General features: G+C 43.0%; 2 protein-coding genes and 1 non-coding gene across 3 annotated transcripts in view; 1 reads left to right on the forward strand and 2 right to left on the reverse strand.

The window, feature by feature from the left end:
- The window catches only part of ZW10 (zw10 kinetochore protein), a 31954-nt gene extending 24467 nt beyond the window's left edge, over positions 1 to 7487 (reverse strand). Inside the window, exons 1-5 of the mRNA XM_032427996.1 lie at positions 7273 to 7487; positions 5328 to 5462; positions 1053 to 1154; positions 776 to 853; positions 463 to 622 (exon numbers count right to left, since the gene is read on the reverse strand). Of these exons, the coding sequence (XP_032283887.1) occupies positions 463 to 622; positions 776 to 853; positions 1053 to 1154; positions 5328 to 5462; positions 7273 to 7377 (580 nt within the window). The 5' untranslated portion in view covers positions 7378 to 7487. The remainder of the gene's footprint in view (positions 1 to 462; positions 623 to 775; positions 854 to 1052; positions 1155 to 5327; positions 5463 to 7272) is intronic.
- A 5232-nt stretch (positions 7488 to 12719) lies between these two features.
- Positions 12720 to 13406, forward strand: CLDN25 (claudin 25). The gene has a single exon (XM_032427881.1). The coding sequence runs from the start codon at positions 12720 to 12722 to the stop codon at positions 13404 to 13406; it is 687 nt and encodes a 228-aa protein (XP_032283772.1).
- Positions 13407 to 22684: 9278 nt separating this feature from the next.
- Positions 22685 to 22791, reverse strand: LOC116647061. The gene has a single exon (XR_004302271.1). It is a non-coding gene; the product is annotated as a U6 spliceosomal RNA (small nuclear RNA).
- Positions 22792 to 23101: the final 310 nt, after the last annotated feature.

The raw sequence follows: 23101 nt of genomic DNA on the forward strand, positions 1-23101 counted from the left end.
CCCCCCCCCCCCCCCCCCCCCCCCCCCCCCCCCCCCCCCCCGGTCTTCTTTCCTCGCCAAGAGAGGAAATGGTCAAACAGCTTTTCAAAGCTTTCCAGCCATGGTAAACTGTTGGGATTAGGGCTGTTGGGAATGGGCGGGCCTACAGTGCAGTGGGAACTCTGTGGGGTCTTAAATGGCTACCACCTCCTCCACGGCCGCACCCTCATCATGTGAATCCCACCCACCCAGTCCTCTTCCCCTGCTGTGTTCCTTCCTCGTGAAGGGGACAGAGAGAGATTCAAGGGAAGGAAAGCGAGGAGCTAGTCCTAACACGCATTCTGCTTAACAGGAGAACTCAGTGCAGTGGAGACTGATAAATGAAACCTCCTTATCCCCCAGTATAAGATATTTCGAATATATTCAGAGGCCACACTGGTTCAGGCAGATTAAGCAAAGCAGTCCACCTGAGGTCAGCAGCACCTTTTGATGGCGGCAACTTCCATACGATCAGCTTCTGCCACTCTTCTCCAAGGTGGTAAAGGATGTTCTGTTTCTGTATTGTGAGCTCCATGTGGAGAGATTTCAACATTTTTAAATCAAAGCATTTTCTGGATTTCAGTAACTTCAGGCATTTCTGCGCCTGGCAGTGAAATGGAATTATCGTTAGACATTCCATCTAGCCTCAGGGCAATGAGAATATACTGGTATAATGATAAGGAATACGTGGAACACAAAATTTGCTAAAAACAAGAACAGTACTAATTGCTTATACTGTGGAGAAAGCATTTAGTACCTCTTCCAGACACTGAGCAGCAGTGACATACTTCTTCTCCGTTAATGCACAATTATATTCTTCAATAGCAGTAGAAAACTAAAATGATAAACATTGTTATTAGGTATTTCATTTTATACATCCTATTATTTCAAGTCTGTCTGCTTGTTTATTTTTAAAATATTTAAAAAATAAGGTATTTAAAAAATACCTTAGAAGGATATGCATTTAATAATAAGACCAACTGGAAAAAAATGACTTTCTCACCAGCAAAACACTGAGTGTTGAGTTTACTGACCTGTTGCAGCTGCTTAAGCAAACTTAGGACTACTGAGTCTCTTTCCAACTGTTGCTTCAAGTCTGTAAATTCAGCAGTTGATACATGAAGATCCCGGCAAACCTAATCCACACATCAAAGATAAGTACTCCTAAGTTATACTATATCTAAGAAATAAAACATTTATAGCTAATCAATAAGCTTTATTAGGTGAACATAATTCATACTGAAATTTAAATGCTGGTTAAGACTGGAATAACTAAAAAAAAAAAAAAAAAAGTCACAGAATGTATTGGGAAGAGATCTTAAGCGGTTCACTTAGTCTAAACCATTATCCTATGCAGCAATATGCCATCAACATAATAGGCTCATGTCACAATCTAGCCTTAATTTAAGCAGTATTTTTCATCAGAGAGCTCATCCACCTGGATGATTAGAGGGGTATCCCCACTGCTAAGTGACAACTCATTCTACAGCTAATAGCTCTAACTCTTAGAAAGATTTTATGCTGAATCAGAATCCACCTCCCATTCTGTCCCACCTTTTCAGGGACTTTGCACTATCAATTCTTCTTTTCTGTATCTTTTACCTCTTCCTAATTCATTCCTCATTCATGAAATATACACTGATTGAATACCTACTAGAGCAAGGCTCCTTCCTTCAGGTTTAAACATGCTGAAATTCCCATCTTTGAGAAAAAAATTCCCTCCACCTCAGCAACCCCTATTTCTCAGTGGCTACCTTATTTCTCTCCTCCCTCTCACAAATAAGCTTCTTGCAAGAGTGATCCATGCTCACTGTCTTCACTTTCTCACTTCTCATTCATTCTACAACTCACCAAGATCTGGTTTCTACCCCCACCATTCGATTAAAACTATTCCAAAACAGTGCCCCAAACACCAATCAACTCCTTGTTGTAAATCCAAAGCAAACATCATCAGTGTCTAACTATTTATCAGTACAGTTACTTTCCTTCCCTTGGTTGCTGAAATTATTCTCCACTGATTTTCCTCCTAGTTCTTTGGCCATTCATTTTCTTTGGGGAACTTCATTTTCCCTCTGACCACTTCATACAGATTGACAGTCCTTTCTCCCTGGCCCTCCTCCTATCCTGAACCAATGGTTCTCAAAAAACAATTGTATTTTTCCCCCACTCCCATCTAGGGACATCTGGCAGCGTCTGGAGACATTTTAGGTTGTCACAACAGAGGGAGTTCTACTGGCATCTAGGGAGTAGAGACCAGAGATACTGCGGATTATCCCACAATGCACAGGACAGCCCACCACAACACAGAACTATCCAGCCCCAAATATCAACAGTGTGGAGGTTGAGAAATCCTGCTCTACACGCTCTCCCTGGGCAATCAGTGGCTCATGGCTTCCATTTCTAAAGACTTCTATCTCAAGTCCACATCACTTTCCTAAGCTCCAAACATGTATATGGATGGGTGATGTGTAAACTGCCAACTAAAAGCCATTTTCCCATTCCCCCACAGTAACAGCACATGGCTACCCGACGAGACTTGTAGGTTCGCTCAGTGGAGTGTGACCATGTGTCTAAAATCTCACCAATGAAATATAAGCAGAAGTGATGTGAACCATTTCCAAGTCTGAGTCAAGAAAATAGATGTGCATCCTCCGTGCCCTCTTTGTTCTTAACCTCTGTACAAAATGCTCAGTCTGCCCACTGCTGTGAGTAATAAACTGTCCTTCATCTCTCACCCAAGGAGTCTCATGTCTTCTAGTAGCATCCATGAAACTGTGGCAGGCTAACTAGCTAACCTACAAGCAGATTAAAATCTCAGATTCCCTCATAGTTCTTGACTGTGTAGAATCGGCCTGGCAGCCTGGACTATTACAATTAAAAAGCCATTTGAGCCACTGCATTTCAAGGTCTGTCTGTCTCTCTCTTTCTCTCTCTCTTCATTTCTTGTTGAAGTCTAGCCTTTGTCTTATTACACTCCAACCGTGCAGCTCCATTTGCATATCCCACAGGCACCCCACAAAAACCCACACTTGATAGTTTTGGAAAATATTTCTATCTTAAAATTGGAAGTTACTCTAAAGTTATACAATACAACTTCCATTGACCAATAAAGGCACCCACAAAAACCTACTCCTTTCTCTAGATTTTCTTTTCAGTGAATGGCACATCAATGACCTCGTTCTCCATGATCCTTGACTCCTCCATCTTTCACTCCCCACATCAAGTCCCAAAGATCCCATCTCTTAAATGTCACTAGGATTCATCCTCATCCTCTTCTCCATCCTCACTGCCACTGACTTTAGAGCAGGACCCTGTCCTTTCTTCCCTGATTAGTTAAACTGCCTCCTAATGCTTTAACTGCCAGCTCATTTCCCTGTCTCATTCTCCCCAAGTCCATTCTTCAAACTGCAAGCAGAATGGGATTCCTAAAATTCAAACCTGATGTCACTACTCTGTTTAAAATCCTCCATGGCTTCCACAGTGCCATCAAGATAATGTCCACACTGCTTAACCTGATAGACACGGTCCTTGCGTACCTTTCTATTCTCATCTCGTGTCCCTTCCCACCACATGAGTCATGTGGAATCCTCTTCAAAAGTGACATCTCTCCATTCCATCTATGTCTCTGCAATGCTATCCCCTATGCCACCTAAAACACTCTTCCTTCCTCTTTGCCTAACTATCTATTACTTCAGGTTTTGGTCTGATACTATTTCCTATAGGAAGTCAAGCTTAGCTGTATTTTCCCTCTCTAATTGAATTATTCCTATTTAATGTGCATCATACTATTTTAGTCATCTACATTAGGCAAGAGATTCACATTTTGAAATAAAACACTGTCGTGTTCAGTAACTACCACAGTGTTTGACCCCTTGTAGATGCTGAATAAGTACACCAAATGACTGATTAAATCTCTTTATAATAGCTACCTATTAAATCTCATTCTCCTTCTCTGGCCATAAGTTTGAATCTTACTAGGGCTAAACATCCTCAGTTTCTTTCACTGTTCTCCCGACGATACAATGTTTAGGATGGACCTTCTCATTTAGACCAGGCACCTTTCAAAATGCAACACCCAGAACTGAGTAAATTTCACCAACCATAATGTGGTACAGACAGTCCAAGACTCTCTTACTCCAGACACTGCATTTCTAATAGCACAGTCTAAGATTGCACTATTGACTCACAGATCAAACAATCAACTAACTACAAATGCACCTTGAAAATGTTATTTGAACTGTGCCAGAGTTGTAGAGGAACAGATTTTTATTAAAACTTCTAATCAGAATGATTGATGAACTGACTGTTAATAGATTTTCTAGAAAATCTAGAAACCCCCATTTGTGATTAAAGTTTTACACAGAACTTTTGAAAAACACATCTGCTCACTTTCCTTCCTTAATAACTATCAACTAGAGAAAAGACTTGGGCATCTTTCCTTGAGGACTTTGAAAACACTTCACCATCTTGATTTGGGGTATCAACGAGCCCTGCCCAATAATTTAGCAATAGATGTAGAAGGCCTCGAAGATTATACCTGCTTAAACCTCTAATATCAGCTTTCCTTGCTTCAAATGACTATGTTTCCTAAAAGTTAAATACAGGAAAAAAATCCTGGTGAAATAATATATGTGAAAAATGTTTTTAAAATTTTGAAGTGGCTATTTTTGTTTCCACACTGGCTTACTTTTTTTGTGATGACAGCACTCTGGCAAACGTGGTAAGCATTTCTAAACCCCACCAGACCTTCCATAAGAAGCACAGCAAGCACTGGCCCGACACAGTGACACGGTACAAGACAGGCAAGGATTCTTTGTGTGTCCAGATAAAGCGGCTTTATGACAGGAAGCAGAGCGGTTGTAGCTGGCAAATCAAGCCAATTTTCCAGGAGAAGGCCAAACGACCAAGATTATGTTGAGGCTGGAATGTGTAGAGGCCAGCTACAGATATAAGAGAATGCTAGCCATTAAGAGATGTAAGCATTTTAAACTAAGAGATAAAAGTCCAAATGACCCAGCTTTATTTTGAAGACAATAAAATTCTAAGATTATTTTTTTCTAATTTATAAAGTGCTATTCAAATGCAAGACATTATTATTATAGCTTTAAAAATGTACTATGAAAATTGTTGATAGTTTTGGAAAATATTTCTATCTTAAAATTGGAAGTTACTCTAAAGTTATACAACTTCCATTGACCAATAAAGAAAGTGAGGTCTTGAAAACTTATACACAGAATTGAACTGTCTGAGCAATCAGGCAGCTGAACTACCACCCTACAAACCTAACCAATATAATGAACCATTTTTACCTCACTCTCTATCCTGGATTTCAGCAGGTCAATGTCCTCAGATAGCTTATCCACTTGGGTAACCAGGTCCTGTGCACTTTGCATGCTAGGCAGGAATTCACTATACTTCTTGCTGATCATAGTGCACACTTCACCCTATAAAATAAGACAGAAGAATTACAGTGAGATGAGTAGAGAACTCTATTAAAAATATACAGCTCATCTTCCATAAGGAATCCTCCATGCTGGAGCCTTCTGGCCAATTACCCACACCCCTTCATTTTTCCTCCAAGCCAATGGGTTTCTTTGAAAAACACATTTCTCCCACCTTTAAGGATCCCATAACATTATTAGGATGCAAGAAGACAATGATCACCAAATCCCACCAGTGCCCAAAAGTTGTACAAATGCTGAAAAAGAAAAGGGGGAGCCAGAAGTTCTCATATTAAACTAGATTAGCTCAGACTGCAGCCACCAACTTTAACCATATAGCTACTAGAAAAAGCAAACAGATAAATTAAATCCACAATCTGTATACTTCAACTTATGAATTTCTATCTTTTTGCTTATAAAATTTTAAGGCCTAATCTTAAAACTCTTAACTTAATTTGAGCTTCATCAATAAACAAATTATTGAATACTCTGCACTGAAAGCTTTGGAAAATACCAGAAAAAATTATGCCTGCCCATAAATTATTTTTAAGTAGAAAAATTACTATAAAGTAACAGAATATAAAAATGTAATATAGGAAGAGTTAATGTCCTCCAGAAACACAAATGAGAAAGAGATCACCTCTGCTTGAGGGAAAAATGAAGATACTTTATACGCAGGAAACTAGATTTGAGATAGGACATTAAAAAGATGAAAAGATGGCCACATAAGCAAAATCTGGGAACCAAGGAAAATACTGGGTCTGCTTGGAGCATAGAAAGTAATTGTCAGTTGGCTGAAGATCCAAGTTGGTGAGGGAAAGAAACCCAGTAAAAGGAAAGTTAGGTCCAGAACAGTAGGAGCCTTGAGTGCCATGCTAAGGTAGCTTAATAGTCTTTCCACCATATAAAAAATGGTGAAAAACCCTAAAGCCCTGTTAAAGAAGAGATGGCCGTAACATGAATACTTACAAGTCAGGAAACCATTTTTGTAAAATCAGGGGTTGTTAGGAAGACCTACTTCTTGTGCCTTTATGATAGGGTGCCAAACTGGCTCCCTGAAATCCACACTTAACGCAGGTGCGCACAACTTTATATGAAAGCAACAAAGATGTGGGCAAAGACTGGCCAGGGAAGGATACCAATACAGAGGGAAACTGTGAACAGCCAGGTGCTTTTTGAGTTGGTATCAACCTCAAGACAGCAGGGTCCACTGAAGCGTTCTTTCTGTTTTACAACACTCAGAGCAGCCTCAGAGGACTTGGGGATGAAGACCAGAGTTTCATAAACATGTTGACAGACTGGAACAACAAAAATTTCAGAGAGGAGAGTGGTAGCATTCTCCCAAAGCTATTTTATTCACCAGCAAATGGTATAAAAAGGAGTGGGCGGAGGAGATGAACACAAACCAGGAAGGTGTCCTGTCCGCATTTCTATCCTTCGCACCTGCTCCCTCCCTGGACACCTCGGGGCTTCCAGACCCACCTCCTCTGCTGGTCTCCACAGTCTTCCTGGGGAGCAAAGCCCCCGACCTGACCGATCCCCACCCTAACCCCACTGCCCAGCACTCCTCCTCCCCTAGACGCCAGGCCTCCGCGCCTCCTCACTCCCCAACCCCTGTCTGGGCTCCCCTCCGCGCCCCTCCCCAATCCACACACTTCCCAGCCCTCCCACTTCACATTCTTCTCACTCAGCCCCGACACCGGACTCTGCTCATACCCCCTCTCTCTGCCCTTAGCCCCCACTCCTTTCCCGGTCCCTCCACAAACGGACTCGGCGTCCCTTTTCAGTCAGCCCCCGGCTGCCGGGCCTTCACCTTAATCTCCTCCACTCGCCGGGTCAGGCGGCTGATCCGAGTGCCCAGATCCTCCTTCTCCAGCCTCCCCGAGTGTGCCAGAACCTCCGTCACGAACGAAGCCATCGCCACGACTGGAACCAAGACGGACAGGGTCACTCCTGCGGCCAGCGCGGCAGCCCCAGTCCCGCCGGCGGGGTTGGCGCGCGGCCTGCCGGGAAACTGAGTCTCGCGGGGCCCAGACCGTGGCTCCGAAGGCGAGGACGCACTACAACTCCCAGCAGGCACCGCGACTGTCCTAGCGTGGAATTTCCACGGTGTCCCGTAGCTGGCAAACTGGGCAAGACGCGTTTCCCTCCCTGGCTGTTTTCAAATAGCTTGTCTCTTCCCGCCTGTTTTTCGCTAGAAGAAATGAAATGTTTTTACTTAAAAACCAGTCCTAAATGAACCTTTCTCAACTTCAAAATGCTTAACTGTGAAATTCATTGAGCTGGAATACCCGAGGAACTCACCTTGATCTTTTTTCGTTAAATATTCACCCTCAAGGGCTGCAGCGGCCGTCAGAATCTATATGAATAGTGCCCTCTGGAGTTGTGCAAACGAAGTGGCGTCACCTCATAAAAAAAGTCTGACTAAATTGCACTCCTTTTGTGTTGCATGGTTTACAATGCAATCTATGTACATACATACTACATCTGTGTAACAAATACACATGTGTTTCTTCTATGTAATACATTACATATTTATATATATTTTTAAAGATTTTTATTTATTTATTTGTGAGAGAGCGCACCCAGGAGCACAGAGGGAGAGGAGAAGCAGACTCCCTGCTGAGCAGAGAGCCTGATTTGGGGGGGGGGCAATTATCTGAGTGGCAGACTTACGGTATTTTTTCTCTTTTTTGCCCTGTTTTCCTATTTTTCTGTACTGCTTTGATTAAAATGTCACCTTGAGGGTGAATATTTAACGAAAAAAGATCAAGGTGGGTTCCCAATCCCAGGACCCTGAGATCATGACCTGAGCTGAAGGCAAAGGCTGAACCAACTGAGGCCCAGGTGCCCCCATTACATATTTATATTTTTTATATTATTCATATTATCTAAGCATAAATAACATTAGTATTGTGTAGACTAGAACAAGATACTTAACACTTTCTATCAGAGGTTACAAATTAACTTTATCAAAAGTTTTAAAAAATTGTTTCATTATTTGCATGTGTTACATACTGAAAGATGTTCACAACATACTATGTACACCATGATTGCTTTTTAAAATAAATAGATATAGATACATATAGAGTGGTAAAGGATATACACCAAATTATCTGAGTGGCAGACTTATGGTATTTTTTCTCTTTTTTGCCTTGTTTTCCTATTTTTCTGTACTGCTTTGATTAAAATGTCATCTTTAATTTTTTAAAAAGGTATTTGGTGAGGGTTGACCCCAAGTAGATGCTGACCCTAAAGTCCTTGTCAATTTTGAGTGCCTATGGGACTATCTGCTTATCCCAGTGAGGCAAGGGCAGCTTTCTGTGACATGAGCAAAGGAAATGAAACTGGGATTGAGACAGGAAGCACAAAGGACAGCCATAACGTGCTGGGAAGCCGTCTCTCCCTAGAAAACCAAATCAACTTCTGTTCAGTACACCTGTCAGCCTCACTTTGAATTCTAAATGGTACTACTACTAAATGCCCAGTGAGAAAGAAGGACCTGCAGGGGACATTCCTGAAAACTTACATATTTATTGAGCAACTACGTATGACAGACACTGGGCTAGGCTGGAAATCCAAAATGTGTGAATAAATAATCCCAGGAAATATGATCACTGCCATCTTGAAGGTAAATGAGAGATCAATCCAGATTTTGTGGGGCCTAAGTCTTATCCAGTTGCTGGGAAGGGGAGGACTCTTTAAGGAAAAGAATAGAAAATAAATACAAAATTAGGTGCAGGCCTGAGAAGGGGCCTGTGCAAGTAACAGGCCCCGAAGCTGAAGCCACCTTTGAGGAAGATACAAAGGGCAGAGGAAATAATGGAGGAGGAGCACCCAGTCCCTGATTGAACCAGAAAAGTTTCACAGTAAGAAGGAATCTGAACTGGGGCTCCTGGGTGACTCAGTCATTAAGCGTCTGCCTTTGGCTCAGGTCATGATCCCAGGGTCATGGTATCGAGCCCCACATCGGGCTCCCCGCTCAGCAGGAAGCCTGCTTCTCCCTCTCCCACTCCCCCTGCTTGCCGTGTCTCTCTCTTTTGCCGTGTCTCTTGCCGTGTCTCTCTCTGTCAAATAAATAAAATCTTAAAAAAAAAAAAAGAGAGAGAGCGAAGAAGAAGGAATCTGAACTGAGAATGGAAGGAGATGCCACTTTGAGGTTGAGGTTCTAGAATCTTCTCCAGGAAATCAATCCGTGGGTCAGACCCACAAATGCAACTGCAGAGCTCTGCCCCTCCCTGGGCAGAGAGGCCACGGGATAAGCAGCAGACTGCCCCTCAAGTTTGCAGGGAAAGGCCAGGAAGAGCCAGAGTTAGACTGAGGAAGGAGAAGAAAGAAGGAATGGAGTGGGATTGCTACACACAGTGCAGACAGGCATGAATGACTACCTGAATAAATAAAAAGAAATTAATAAAATGAGTGGATTTTGTTTTCCCTCACTAACCTGACCTCCTCCACAGTTCACACTTATCATGGTTTATATGTCTCCCAACTCACAGATTTTCACAAATTGTCAAGAAAGGGCTCTGAAAGGGGTGACTGGGTGGCTCAGTCAGTTAAGCTTTCAACTCTTGTTTTCTGCTCAGGTCATGATCTCAGGGTCATGGGATCGAGTCCCGTGTCAGGCTCTGCGCTCAGCAGGGAGTCTGCTTAAGGTTCTCTCTCCTTCTCTCTCTCTCTGTCTCTCCCTTGCCCCTCCCCCCACCATGCACACTCTCTCAAATAAAAGCCAGGGGAGGAGCAGAGGGAGAGAGAGAAGCAGGGAGCCCGATGCAGGGCTCAATTCCAGGACCCTGGGATCATGACCTGAGCCAAAGGCAGACGCTTAACTGACTGAGCCACCCAAGCACCCAGAAAAATAAATCTTAAAAAAAAAAGAAAAAGGAAAGAAAGGGCTCTGAAGAAAAGGCGAGGGAATAAGGAGTGTTGTCTGAAAGAATTCCTCCTGACCTATCAGAGCTCATGTACATGTGGCATGGCTATGTTCAAGAAGGAAAATATCAAATACAAACCTGGATGAATATAGTGCAAGCAGACAGCATTTCCAGGGATGCATAATATTTTGCCATTGTGTTGATTAGAACATGTGGTTGTTACACAAACAGCAGAAGGAGCCTACAATTTGAGAGAGCACCCCATTTGCTTCAAAACAGTGCAAAGGGAGGGATGCGGATGGTGGATGTGGGCATGTATGAAATAAGATCAGTATGTGTGGATAATTTCTGAAGCTGGGTGGTAGGACATGAAATTTCTTTTTCCATTTGCTCTACTTGCGTATGTATTTGAAATGTTCTATAATTGGGGCGCCTGGGTGGCTCAGTCAGTTAAGCGTCTGCCTTTGGCTCAGGTCATGATCCCAGGGTCCTGGGATCGAGCCCCACGTCGGGCTCCCTGCACAGTGGGAAGCCTGCTTCTCCCTCTCCCACTCCCCCTGCTTGTGTTCCCTCTCTCGCTGTGTCTCTCTCTGTGAAATAAATAAATAAAATCTTAAAAAAAAAAAAAAAGAAATGTTCTATAATAAAACATAAAAGAAAAAAAAGGGCCTTCGAGATGATTCTGGTCCCCTCCCTCCATCCCCACACCACTGATAATCTGATCAGACTATATTGAGACATCATTCAGATAAAGTCAAGGTAGTGTTTTCTTAGATCCTTCCTCCCCGCTTCCCCTTCCTAGTGCACCATAGGACAATCAGTAGCTTAAAATATGAATGGGGAATACATTGGTCAACACGTGTGTCTTCATTATAAGAAATCCCAATTTTTCTCGGTGTTTTGCCATAAAGATTAACCGTGCCCACATGCTATGTCATTGGTGTGCAGGCGCAGGGCAGGGGGAGTCACCGTGGCGGCCTGGAGACAGGGACCTGAAGTGACACGGACTGAAACCACATGGCTCAGGAGCTAGATCAGTTGCTTACCAGCTGGGGCACCCTGGTACGTTACCTAACATGTATCTCACAGTGGTGGGGTGAAAATTAAATACGGATAAAGTATCTGGTCAAAAGTCTGGCATTTAGCCATACTCAGTAAATGCAAATTATTTCCTTTGCTGTCAGAACCTGCCTTTTGGCAACAGCAACACATTGGAATGAAAGCTGGCATGGGTACCACCTCTTACAGCCACTGTCCTACAGCGGCTGGAGCTTGCGCGGGGTGGGGGAGGGAGGGAGCGCTTCCCTCCTGGCGGATTCAGGGTCTGGATTCCTTCCTCGGGTGAGGTATTTTCTATTTGTTTCCTGCTTACAAAAATATTAACTGATTCACTTATAAAATATGTAAAATACATGGATAATCACAAATAAGGAAATAAAAACTATCCATAATCCTTCCACTAAAATAACCATGGTTAACATTTTGTGATATATGCTATGTATATACATAGATATAGATGTACACTCTTTTTTGAAAGTGAAATTGTCCTCTACATGCTCTATATACTGATTGGTCAGTCACTTGCCTGTCTCACTTAACGACAAATCAAAACTATTTTTCATGTCATTGAAATTTCTTCTACATCATTTTAAAATGGCTGCCCAGTACTAACTAATATTTCAATGGACATTTTCATAATCTTTGTATATACTCACAATAAATTAGGGTCAGTTCCTGGAGGTAAGGTGCTGGATCAAAGTATGTGCATATTTAAAAGTATGAAATATGAGGGATGCCTGGGTGGCTCAGTGGGTTAAGTGTCCAACTCTTGGTTTCGGCTCAGGTTATGATGTCAGGGTCTTGGGATCGAGTCCTGCATGGGGGGGGTCCATGCTCAGCAGGGAGTCTGCTTGAGGATTTCTTTCCCTCTCCCTCTGCCCCTCCTCTCTCTTTCTCACTCTCAAATAAATAAATAAATCTTAAAAAAAATAAAAGTATGAAATATGAAGTCATGTTGTCCTCCAGAAAGATTCATCAATGTATATTCCCAGAACACCATTCTCATCATCTCAGAACAGGGGAGTGATTTTACCTTCAAGTTTATGAATTTACTCATCAAATAGATATTGATGGTTTACCATCTGGCTTTTTTTGCCTCTCATGGGGCCCTCCCCCAGAACCCACGCCCACATCCAATCTTGGGCACACCCCCTGAACCTAACGTTGCCAAGTTCCTGGCACCTGCCTCAGCTGCTGCCTAAGAACTAAAACAAGAACCCTCTCCAAATGTGAAAGACCTTCCACTGGGCATCCCCAAAAGTACTCCTTGCTAACCAGTCACCGAGCCGCCTGTCCTTTGCTTTCTGCCTCTGCAGTGGGAGCAGCCATGGCCTGGAGTTTCCGCGGGAAAGCCCAGCTTGGAGGACTGCTCCTCTCTCTCCTCGGCTGGGTCTGCTCCTGTGTCACCACCATCCTGCCTCAGTGGAAAACTCTCAATCTGGAACTGAACGAAATGGAGACGTGGATTATGGGGCTTTGGGAGGTCTGCGTGAATCAGGAGGACGTTGCCGTGTGCAAGGCCTTTGAGTCCTTCTTGTCTCTGCCCCAGGAGCTCCAGGTATCCCGCATTCTCATGGTAGCCTCCCATGGGCTGGGGCTACTGGGGCTTCTGCTCTCTGGCTTTGGGTCCGAATGCTTCCAGTTTCACAGGATCAGATGGGTCTTTAAGAGGCGGCTTTGCCTTCTGGGAGGGACTTTGGAAGCATCAGCTTCAGCCACTACCCTCTTTCCAGTCTCTTGGGTGGCCTATGCCACAATCCAAGACTTCTGGGATAACAGCATCCCTGAGATTGTGCCTCGCTGGGAGTTTGGAGATGCCCTCTACCTGGGCTGGGCTGCTGGGATTTTCCTGGCCCTCGGCGGGTTATTCCTCATCTTCTCAGCCTGTCTGGGAAAAGAAGATGTGCCCTCTCTCCCGATGGCTGGCCCTACAGCCCCACCATTCTATGCCCCAGCAGACGAGTCCAATGATTCCTTCTATCTAACAACAAGACCTGGGAACCTATTCATCTAGGAACTGCTTCTGCCAAGGAATCTCTGGAATAAAGGAATGTCAGTAGAATCCTTTCTCTTCCTTATCTTTCACCGCTCTATTTATTTACCTATATGGGGGTGGTAGTCACTGTCCCATTTGTTAAGGATTTGACTATCTTGGTGATATGGTGATCCATAATTTCAGAATGAAAAATCAAGGCAGAATTTCTAACAAACATGTTTTTCTGATTTAGATTTTACTTGTTTAAAATGCTTTTAAACTCATAACATTAATTATATACTTGATTCATTACTAAATATATTACAAAATTACATCTATCATAGAAAATCTAGTATGAATAGCCACTGTAGATATAAATAGAAATGTTGTGGGGGTGCCTGGGTGGCTCAGGGTTAAGCCTCTGCCTTCAGCTCAGGTCATGATCCCAGAGTCCTGGGATCGAGCCCCACATCAGGCTCCTTGCTCAGCCGGGAGTCTGCTTCTCCCTCTGCCTCTGCCCCCCACTCCACCCCGGCTCGTGTGCAGGCGCTCTCTCTCTCTCTCTCTCTCTAATAAATAAAATCTTAAAAAAAAAAAGAAATGCTGGAGAATATGTCTTGGCAAATGAAAATGAATTATTGGCTCAGGATAGCACCTTAACATAGGAAGATTCCTTGTGTTCATTTTCCTTCTCAGGTACACAGTTTGAAGGGGACTTACCAGTATCTATTGGTTCTGTAGATTCTTAATATCCCAGAAGAAGACATATTCTTGTTTTTGCTATATTGTGAGGCTGTGTGTGGTCGGTTCTGTCTTTTCAGCGTGAAGTTAAGAAATAGTGTGAATGAGTCGTAGGGTGAACAACCGTCCCGGTTTGCCCAGAACTGGGCACTTTCGGTGCTAAAGCTAGGAGAGTCCCAGACACACTGGCGCAAATTGATTACCACAGAGTGGCTATGCCCAGGAACTGCCCAACGTGGGCATGGATGTGGAGGGAACTAGCAGCTTCTCAGAAATGTCTTCTACCATAGGCAAATTCACTTTATGCATCCTTTAAAATGGAACCCTGATGTCAGCAGATCTACCCAGGCTGTGGTTACAAATAAAAGTCCCCTTCACAACAATTAACCCCAGTTCCTTTGCTTGTCCCACCTGCCCTGGCAGGCCCTCAGCCTGACTACCCCGCCCCCAGGTCCTCCTCAGGCATTTATGCAAGTCCTCAAGGAGGAGCCTCACGCTTACTCATAAGCCTGTGTGTCGGCAGAAATCACCACGCGTTACCCACCCTGTTCCTCTCACTGCCATCTGCCCCCACTCCCTTAATCAGTCGAAAGAGTCGATGATTCCTGCAGGAGAATAAAGGTGCTGGCTCCCAGTGTCCCCAAGCGGGTCACTTCCCCAAGCTCAGAGGCAGGCCGGATGGCTTGCAGAGCTGAGGAGAGTCACGCCCCCCAGGCTGGTGCTGCACTTCGCCTGCTGAGCTCTGAGGCGTCCTCTGCTTGTGCTCCCTCGCCTCTCGCACCTCCACCGAGTAGCCCTGGCGTCTTCAGATAGCCGCTGCTCGAGCAGGAATGCACACCCCAACACGAGTATAAACAAGTTTGCCAGCGTAGCCCAGGCCAGTTCCCTCCTTAGGGAAATAACATGGGTTTTTTGGTTGGTTTGTTTTCCTGAGGAAACAAGTCTGCCCAGGTGCAACTTCATCTCCGGCAACGTTTACCTTCTTACCCAGAGTGGGGTTCTCTCTAGGAGTCATGCTTTCTCCAGAAAGCTCCTTTCCCTTTTATGCATGTCCTTTTGTGTATGCCCACTCGATGTCCACAAATCCAAATGACCTTAGTTAGGTAAATAAATTTCCGAGCATAAAAGGGCAGTTTGCACCAAAGTCATATTCTGGCTTTCTAGGGTTCCAATGCCCATTTCGTCAACTATTCCTTCTCAGGAGTGAGGCTCAAATATCCAAGAGTTAACCTTGGATCCCACAGGATCTCCAAGATGGGCCCACCTCATCATTCATCCACCTGGTCACTTATTCATTCATTTAACAAATATGCACTAAGCACCTACCATACCCCCGGCATTCTGCTAGGAACCGGGAATAAAATGGTAAAAGACAAAATTTATCTCTGCCCCTCATAGAGGCAGATAGGGGAGACAAATATTAATGTGAAATCACTTAGATAAAGGGAAATTGTAACCATGACACATGTGACAAATTCGGAAAGCTACATGCTTCTACAAGATCACGCAATAGGAGAAATTGTAACCTAGTCAAGGAGTCATGGATGGATACCTTAAGGAAGTGATAACTGGCTAAAAGGTGAAGGACGGAGAGCAGTTCTGGATGAAGAGAGAAAAGTGTAGTGACATAGGAAGGAGCCAGATCTTGCAGAGTCTGTCCTTCACCTTACGGAGCATTGTCTCCATTTTCAGGACCACAGGAGGCCCAGCATGTGGCCAGGAGTGGGAACTCAGCCCCAGGTTACCCCCGCTGTACCTGCTCTCCTCCTCTCACACCTCATCCCCATGAGGTTTCCCGATGACACGGTTGTGCAGGGTTTCATAGTTTACAAAACACCTCCATGTATCTTGGTAGTTTTACTTAACACATCTTGAGAGGTTTTTTTTAGTGGTTTTTTTTTTGAGGTCGCGAGAGCCGATAGTCTTTGTTTTGCTAAGAAGGAACTTGAGATTCAGAAACCTTGGGCAACATACCCACTGTGAGTCATTAGCTGCTCCGGACTAGAATCCAGGGCTGTGAAGATGCCAGGGCATTCTTTCTTCATCCCATCCTGTCGCTTCATGAAGACGGGATGCTGAGACAATCTGCCAGACCAAAGGAAAAACTAGCACTGAAGCAGAAGAAAAAAAAAAAAAAAAATCAAAGACCTACAAAGAAAAATCTTGTCCTTTGTGTTTTTGTTGAGGCCTAAACAGGGTTTCTGTTGCCAGGCGGCTCACCTGTTCCTGCTGGGGGCTCACAGCTCATCCTAATCCCATGTTTGCAGGTGCTAATGGGATATTTATCATCAGCATGTGATTATGGCTTCCACTGCCAAAAAAAAAAAAGAGAGAACACAAACTCCAAACTAAAGATTTGTTAAGAAAATATTTTCTCTTCCTAATTCTTCTTATAAGGGACACAAAGGCTTTTTTTAAAAAAAATGGGGATGGGATGGGGATTGTTGATTGATTCCCAAGTAATCAACAGCATGTCACTCCCAGAAGGGAGTGTGAACCCACGTTTCGAGAAAGAGTCTGAGGAAGAAGATGCGTTTCACTTAAAACCACCACCTTTCATCTATCTGCTTTGTAGGGAAAATAATGAGAAATAAAATAGAACTAATTAAATCTTAGCTTCAACTCAGCCTTTTCTCCTAAAGACTTGCAGCAAATTATCCTAACATTAGGAACATTTCTTTATTGTGGTTACCCAGGGAGAGCTGTGTGTTGTCATGTGTACTAGAAACAGCAAAGGATACCAGTCAATCAGAATTCCAAGTCAAAAGCGTTCATTATGGGCAAAGTGTTGTAAGAAAATAACTCAGGGACTCCCCAAATTTGATGTCCTTGGAATTGGACGTGCCTCGGTGCCATCTTCTCTCAACAGGGTCTGAAAACTTCACCGTTAGCAGCTAAGGCATTCCAGAAGGCCCCTATGAAAATACTTATCTGTTACCCTTGTAAGCCTCCAAGACCAGATCTAGAGAAAAGGTCCTAAGGGAAGCCGATGTGGATTAGACACATTTGGGGATGGGAGAGAAGTCAGAAATAGTTTCATGAGCTTCTGGACAGGAGATGTGTCTTAGCAGCCAGGACTAAGACAATATGACAGAGTTAGGAAAATGTTTGTAGTCACTGGCCTTGAACATAGAATGAAAGACCCCAGAGGTCACTTTCCACTCTGTTTGATGGATTTATTTTTTAAGTCATTCTTCTTGTTACTTCATCCATGTTTATAGAATGTAGAATGGACTTCTCTGTTGCCCAGAATTTTTAATAAGGCCTCAAAGCCAAGGCCCATGGGTGCTATGTGCCCCCTATTCTAAAGAGAGAGGCTCAACACACTGCTTCTAAGAAGGGCCCAAGCTGGCCAGGCCCACACCCAACAGCCTACATAAGAGAAGCACACAGATTCATTAGGGAGGATTCTTGGAAGGGAATTCATAGCAGTTGGTGGGTATGGCGATATTCCCTACCATGTGAAGAATAGGGTGGAGGTGGACCTCAAGAGAACCACGCAGAGACAGGAGTTCTTTCTAAGAAGGAAGACAATATCTGAAACATACCCATCCCACACCTGCTGAGCTCCGGAAACTCTGTAGGCCCACGCCTGCTGCCCTTAGGATGGTGCCCAAGAAAGTTCTTGAGAAAACCTGATCTGTGTTGTGGAGGTACAAGAGAAGGGTGCCTGATGCCCACCGAGGCCGTCTGCGGCAGGAGGCTGGCCAGAGACGGGCATGGCGGCAGCAGGTGCCCTTGGCCTTTGTGGGGCCAGGGTGCTGAGCTCTGCACAGCCCAAGTGGATGCAGGGGAGGCAGTCTGGGTGACACTGTCCCAAAGCACTGCTGGGAGGGGTGAATGACCTAACTAGGGGCTTAGAAGGTCTGTAAGAGGTCAGCCAGGAAGTCCAAAAGCCACATCAAAGGACAGTGTGGAGGTTTTCTACGGGGTTCTCTGGAGAACCCATAAAATATCCCACACAAGAGCTAATAATTGCATTCCTGACATAATAAAGGATGTTTGAGAACCAAGAGGGTATTACTGTTTTTATTTAAAAAGTAGACAACATCCTTTGTCTTCTCTTGCAAAGCCTGGAGCTGGGGAGCCAGGAGTTGGGGGTGAGGAGGGGCACAGAGCAGGACAAGTGCGAGGACGTCCTGAGGCTCCTTCCTCACTGCTAGTCCCTGACCTTCAGGCCTCGGCCTGAGCTCAGGCGAGAGGAGAAGCACCTAAAAGCGAATGAGTAAACTTTTGATCTAGATTGGTCTGGGCTCTGCAATACATGAAAATCATTGTTTTAACACTCCCACATGACAAGAAAGCCACGCTGTCTTCCTGAGATGTTGTCAGGGGCAGGGAAGAAGAGGATCCACAGGATCATATTGGAAGGTGGCAGTGGAAACAAAAAGAAAGCCATTGACTTGCTGTACCTTATCGAGTCCAAGCTTTTCAATAACGTGATTAAAGGAAAAAATGTTTCTAAAACAGGAGAAGAATCAGATAGAAGATGCCGTGATTCTTCTATCCAGCATAAGCTCTGATCCCTTCAACATTTCTCTCTCCCAGTCAGATTGGCCAATACTAACACTTCTATTTGCCAGAAGCCCATAACCCTCTAGATACCTACCTATGCCCCAAATATTTAGAACCCACCTGTGGGCCCTGCACAGGCCAGGCCAACCCTTAAAATTCTCACCCTGTGACAAATTTCCCCCTGAGAACTGCATCTGGGGCTCTACTCACATTGAGTCATTGCTACTTCTCTTTTCTCCTTGACTCTTAAAACATAACTACAAGGTAAGTATTTTTCGGTTTTATAGACCGGGAAAACAGGTTCAGCCAGCATTTGAACTCAGACGGGTAGGATTCTGATGTCAATATTCTTTCCATGGAACATCTTTTTTTTTTTTTAATTTAAATTCTATTAGCCAACATACAGTACATCATTAGTTTCAGATGTAGTGTTCAATAAGTCATCAGTTGTGTGTAACACCCAGCGCTCATCACATCACGTGCCCTCCTTCATGCCTGTCACCCAATTACCCCATCCCTCTACCCACCTCCCCTCCAGCAACCCTCAGTTTGTTTCCTAGAGTTAAGAGTCTCTCATGGTTTTTCTCTCTCTCTGATGACTTCCCATTCAGTTTTCCCTCCCTCCCCCTATGATCCTCTGTGCTGCTTCTTATATTCCACATATGAGTGAAACCATATGATAATTGTTTTTCTCTGATTGACTTATTTCACTCAGCATAATACCCTCCAGTTCCATCCACGTCGACATAAATGGCAGGTATTCATCCTTTCTGATGGCTGAGTAATATTCCATTGTATATATGAACCACATCTTTATCCATTTATCTGTCGATGGCCATCTCAGCTCTTCCCACAGTTTGGCTATTGTGGACATTTCTGCTATGAACACTGGGGTGCAGGTGCCCCTTCTTTTCACTACATCTGTATCTTTGGGGTAAATACCTAGTAGTGCAATTGCTGCGTAGGGTAGCTCTATTTTCAACTTTTTGAGGAACCTCCTTACTGTTTTCCAGAGTGGCTGCACCAGCTTGCATTCCCACCAACAGTGTAAGAGGGTTCCCCTTTCTCCACATCCTGGCCAACATCTGTTTTTTCCTGCCTTGTAAATTTTAGCCATTCTGACTGGTGTGAGGTGATATCTCATTGTGGTTTTGATATCTATTTCCCTGATGCCAAGTGATGTGGAGCATTTTTTCATGTCTGTTAGCCATTTGGATGTCTTTGGAAAAATGTCTGTTCATGTCTTCTGCCCATTTCTTGACTGGATTATTTGTTTTTGGGTGCTGAGTTTGATAAGTTCTTTATAGATCTTGGATACTAGCCCTTTATCTGATATGTCATTTGCAAATATCTTCTCCCATTCCCTAGGCTGCCTTTCAGTTTTGTTGACTGTTTCCTTTGCTGTGCAGAAGCTTTTCAGCTTGATCAAGTCCCAGTAGTTCATTTTTGCTTTTGTTTCCCTTGCCTTTGGAGACGTGTCTAGCAAGAAGTTGCTGCGGCCGAGGTCGAAGTGGTTGCTGCCTGTGTTTTCCTCTAGGATTTTGATGGATTCCCATCTCACATTTAGGTTTTTCATCCATTTTGAGTCTATTTTTGTATATGGTGTAAGGAAATGGTCCAGTTTCATTCTTCTACATGTGGCTGTCCAATTTTCCCAGCACCATTTATTAAAGAGATTGTCCTTTTTCCATTGGACATTCTTTCCTGCTTTGTCGAAGATTAGTTGATCATAGAGTTGAGGGTCCATTTCTTCTTATAAGAGACATTGGTTCAGCAGTGACTTATAAATCAGGAAAGCTGGGGACCTGTTCGGTCTCATGGCTATTCCTTAAGCAGGGACAGTCAAGATGACTTAGTGAATGACCATGCCACTGCCAGGTCATCACTGGGAAATCTGTCCTTACTGTTAACATCTGAATGCTAATTTGGGAAGACCATCTCTGGCATGCAACGATACCTCTAGCCCACTATCAGGACTCTAGACATGAATATGATTAACACTAGGACTAGCACACATTTAATTTTCAAAGCTCACCACTGGTAGTTCCTGGGCACCACTTTTGTGCGAGCATATCAATTCCAAGTCACCTACATTCTATACAAGGTCTCTCCCCTACTTCTACTCAAAGCTAATATTCCTGTTCATCGCTTATTAACACAATTTCTCGTCCTCCTGGTGTCATAGGAGCAATCAGGCTGATCTTATTGTGAGAAGGGAAGAGACCAGGTCTCTGTCCTATGGGACCCATTCACCTGTCTGTAAATGGTCAATAGGAGGTTGAGGTGTCCTCATAATTAGCCAACAACCTAATGGGCAAAGCAACAAGCAAGAGAACTGAAAGCAGGAAGACATGGAAATGTCCTGAAAATCTCTTAAGTCAGCTCTACCCCGACTGGCAGGAGAGTAATAGGTCAGTGGATTGTTCCACAACTTAGGAAGAATGTGGAGAATTTTTTTCAAGGTTCAGAAAAAAGTAACTTAATGACAAGTAGCTGAGTTCAGCTTGTGCAGACTTTAAGGAACTGATGTATTTACGGGAATTAAAGGTGAATTATATAGAAATACATTATTCTATAGCTCTATCAAAGTCAAGTGCTACATGAGGAATATTAAAATATAGCAGTTCAAAAAGCATGAAATCCTGTGAAGTCTCACTGAAGGAGGTTCTACAGCCTTTTTGTGAACCCACAAATTCGGGTGTGTTGTAAAAGCCACTTTCTTAGCAGGCACAGAAGTCCTTTGAAGGACTAGCTCTCAGCTGTGACTGTACATCAAAATCCACCTGTGATACCTTCTAAGCATGAACAACAGGGCCCCAGCTCAAATCTAACAAGTCAGTATCTGCAGGGTTGAAGCCCAGCGGCTGTTTTTTTTTTTTCTTTAAATGACACAGCTGACTCTGGATTGGCAGCCAAGGTTAAGAACCACTGCTGAAGAGCTTTGGATTAAAAAAAGCAGGAAAAGAAACCCATAAAATCTTACAAAAGACAAACAAACAAAAGCAAAATATAGTTCTTTGAAAAGACGAATAAACCCCTGATAATACTAACCAGAAAAAAGATTCATGTCACCCCGTATCAGTAATGAAAAGAGACATCACTAGAACATCGGAGATCCTAAGGTCATTAAAAAAAAAGAAAGAAAGAAAAGAAAAGAAAAATCATGAGGTATTATGAACTTTCTGCCAGTAAAATTTAAGTTTTAGATGAAATGGACAAATGTCCAATAATTTCCAAAATTCACATAAGTAACCCACCCAAATATGAAAATGCTGTATGAAAGAAACTGAATTCATAATGAAAAGCATGCCTACAAAACACACAATTCTAAGCTCAGATGATTTCAAAAATGAATTCTTCCAGACATTAAGGAAGAAATATTCCTATCTTATCCAAACTCTTCCAGAGCACAGAAAATGAGAGAATATTTCCCAATTCATTCACTAAGGTCAGAATAACCTTAATACCAAAACCATGATAAGGACATAATAAGAAAAGGCCAATCTCTCTCATAAATATACATGCAAAAATCCTAAAAATATGAAAAATTCCATGTACATATAAAAATACCATGATCAGTGTATTTTGGCAACACATGGTTGGCTTAACATTTAAAATTAATAAATGTAATTCACACATGAACAGAAAAAAGGGAAGACCTATGTCATCATTCTAATACAGAAAAAGTATTTGATAAATTTCAACATCCATTCATAATTTTTAAAAAACTCTTTGCAGAATAGGAATAGAATCTTCACTTATATAATAAATGGAATTTACAAAAAGCCTACAGCATACTTAATGGTGAAATATTGAAAACTTTCCTCCCTGATATTAGGGGACAAAGATGCCCACCATCACCTCTTCTATTCAGCATTGTATCAGAGGCCCTCGAGTGTGATCAGGCACAAAAAATAAATGTTGCAAGGACTTGCAATAAAGAACTAAAAGTCATCATTCACAGATAACATAATTATGCACAGAGAAAATTTTAAAAACTACTGACCAACTATTAGAATTAGTAAGTGAACTTATCAATGTCATTGGATACAGAGTTGATATAAAAACATCGATTTCTTTCTCAAATTTGTCTCATCCTTGTGCAGGAGCCATGATATTCTTCTCTGTATTGTTCCAATTTTAGTGTATGTGCTGCTGAAGTGAGCACATTTTTCTAGATACCAGCAAGAAACAATTAAAAATGTAATTCCAAAAATGACAACATTTACAATAGCTTGAAAAACATCGAAGATCTAGGAATCGATTTATGAACGATATGGAAGAATTTTGTAAAGAAATTAAAGAAAACCTACATAAACAGGATATATTGTGTTCCTAAATTAGAAGATGTCAATTCTCTCCAAATTATCTATAGTCACTGTAAACCTAATCAAAATCCCCAGAAATCTGTCTGTGTGTGAAACTGATGAACTGATTCCAAAATTTATAGGACAATACAAAAGATTAAGAATAGACAA

This window comes from Phoca vitulina, unplaced genomic scaffold (genome assembly GCF_004348235.1).
Source record: "Phoca vitulina isolate PV1807 unplaced genomic scaffold, GSC_HSeal_1.0 scaffold38, whole genome shotgun sequence".
In the NCBI taxonomy this organism is placed as follows: Eukaryota; Metazoa; Chordata; class Mammalia; order Carnivora; family Phocidae; genus Phoca; species Phoca vitulina.